General features: G+C 56.7%; 1 protein-coding gene across 1 annotated transcript; it reads left to right on the top strand.

Annotated features, from left to right (window-relative positions):
* The first annotated feature begins 593 nt into the window (after nt 1-593).
* On the top strand, nt 594-1,179 carry LOC118158852 (claw keratin-like). Its single transcript, XM_035313534.1, has 2 exons — nt 594-625; nt 724-1,179. Exon 2 carries the CDS (start codon nt 745-747, stop codon nt 1,177-1,179), a length of 435 nt encoding a protein of 144 aa, XP_035169425.1. The 5' UTR covers nt 594-625; nt 724-744.
* Nucleotides 1,180-1,435: the final 256 nt, after the last annotated feature.

Here is a 1,435-nt window from a genome sequence, read left to right as displayed (position 1 = left end):
GGAGAGCAAGGAGTATGCCATGTCCCATGGGGCAGGGAGAAGGGCAACGGTTAGGGATGTTCCTGAACTCCCACCCAAGTGCCTCGCAGTCCTTGCCTATACAGAGTGATGGTGAGTGTTTGGGAGCTGCTGCAAGTGGGTGGGATGGCTTCATCCCTTTACCCAAACAACAACCACCTCTGTTTACCAGCCCGTAAAAGGGAGGTAATGACAGGTGTGCTGGCTGTGTGCAGGGTTGCAATCCACTTCTTCAACCAATTGCCCATGACTCTTCCACACAGAAAAAATTTGGATTAGGAAGAAATCAGGGGTTATTGGTGCCATGAGGTCAGCTTCAGGAGCGGCTGCCCTTTCATGTAGTTATCTGTCGTGGCCTGTTCCTCCCATCACATTCCTCTTCCCCAGGGTAGGATTGCCTTTCAATGTCCCCACTGGGGAGGGAGATAATTGCCCCACATCACCAGCTGTGTTATGATTCATGTTGGCTTTATTTCATTAACATCTGCGACTTCCACCACCGCCCCCTGCCCAATGCTGCAGGCTGTCTGGGACAAGTATAAAAGGGCTGAGGGCTTCTTAGCCCTCTATCCTGCTTCCTCCACTTGTCTCTAAACAGATCACCTGGGTAAGTCCTGCTCTTGGAGGCTTCTCGGGGCTCTCTCCCTGCCTCCATCAATACAGCCTCTCCCCAGATTCTTCCCTAACTCTGCCTGCTCTTTGCAGTACTCCTTGCCTGTGTGGAAGATGTCCTGCTCCAGCCTGTGTGCCCCTGTGTGCGGGGTTGCTGCCCCAGTCCCCGTGGCAGACAGCTGCAACGAGCCCTGCATTCAGCAGTGCCCTGACTCTACCGTAGTGATCCAGCCCCCAGCCACGGTGCTCACCTTGCCCGGGCCCATCCTCAGCTCCTTCCCGCAGCATGCCGTGGTTGGCTCGGCAGGAGTCCCGGGTGTTGCAGGAGGCTTTGGCGGCACTTTTGGAGGCCGTGGTGGCTTTGGGGGCTATGGAGGCCTTGGGGGCTATGGCAGCCTTTTGGGCTATGGAGGCCTTGGGGGTTATGGAGGCCTTTGGGGCTATGGAAGCCTTGGAGGCTATGGGGGCTATGGAGCCTTTGGGAGCTGTGGATATGGAGGCTGGCGTTGGGGCCACAGGTACCTCAGTGGCAACTGCGGGCCCTGCTAAGCCCACCTCTGACTCCAACCTTGGCTGAACGGGCTGTCCTGGAACTTCTCCACCTGATGTTGCCAAGAAGGGCTCCCCTTCATCATCACTGGTCTCCGGAACTTGGAGGCCTCAAGTCTGCATGGGACCCATCTGTCTTTCTCCTCCCTGCTTGACCTTTGCTACAGGACTCACTGCCCTATGATGATGCAGCCCAACTCCTGTGGAACGGCTGCTGCTCACCTATGCTCTGCCTTCTGCAAGGAGTCAGGGGCTG

This window comes from Oxyura jamaicensis, unplaced genomic scaffold, assembly GCF_011077185.1.
Source record: "Oxyura jamaicensis isolate SHBP4307 breed ruddy duck unplaced genomic scaffold, BPBGC_Ojam_1.0 oxyUn_random_OJ49313, whole genome shotgun sequence".
In the NCBI taxonomy this organism is placed as follows: Eukaryota; Metazoa; Chordata; class Aves; order Anseriformes; family Anatidae; genus Oxyura; species Oxyura jamaicensis.
This window is presented reverse-complemented; position numbering and strand designations above follow the sequence as displayed.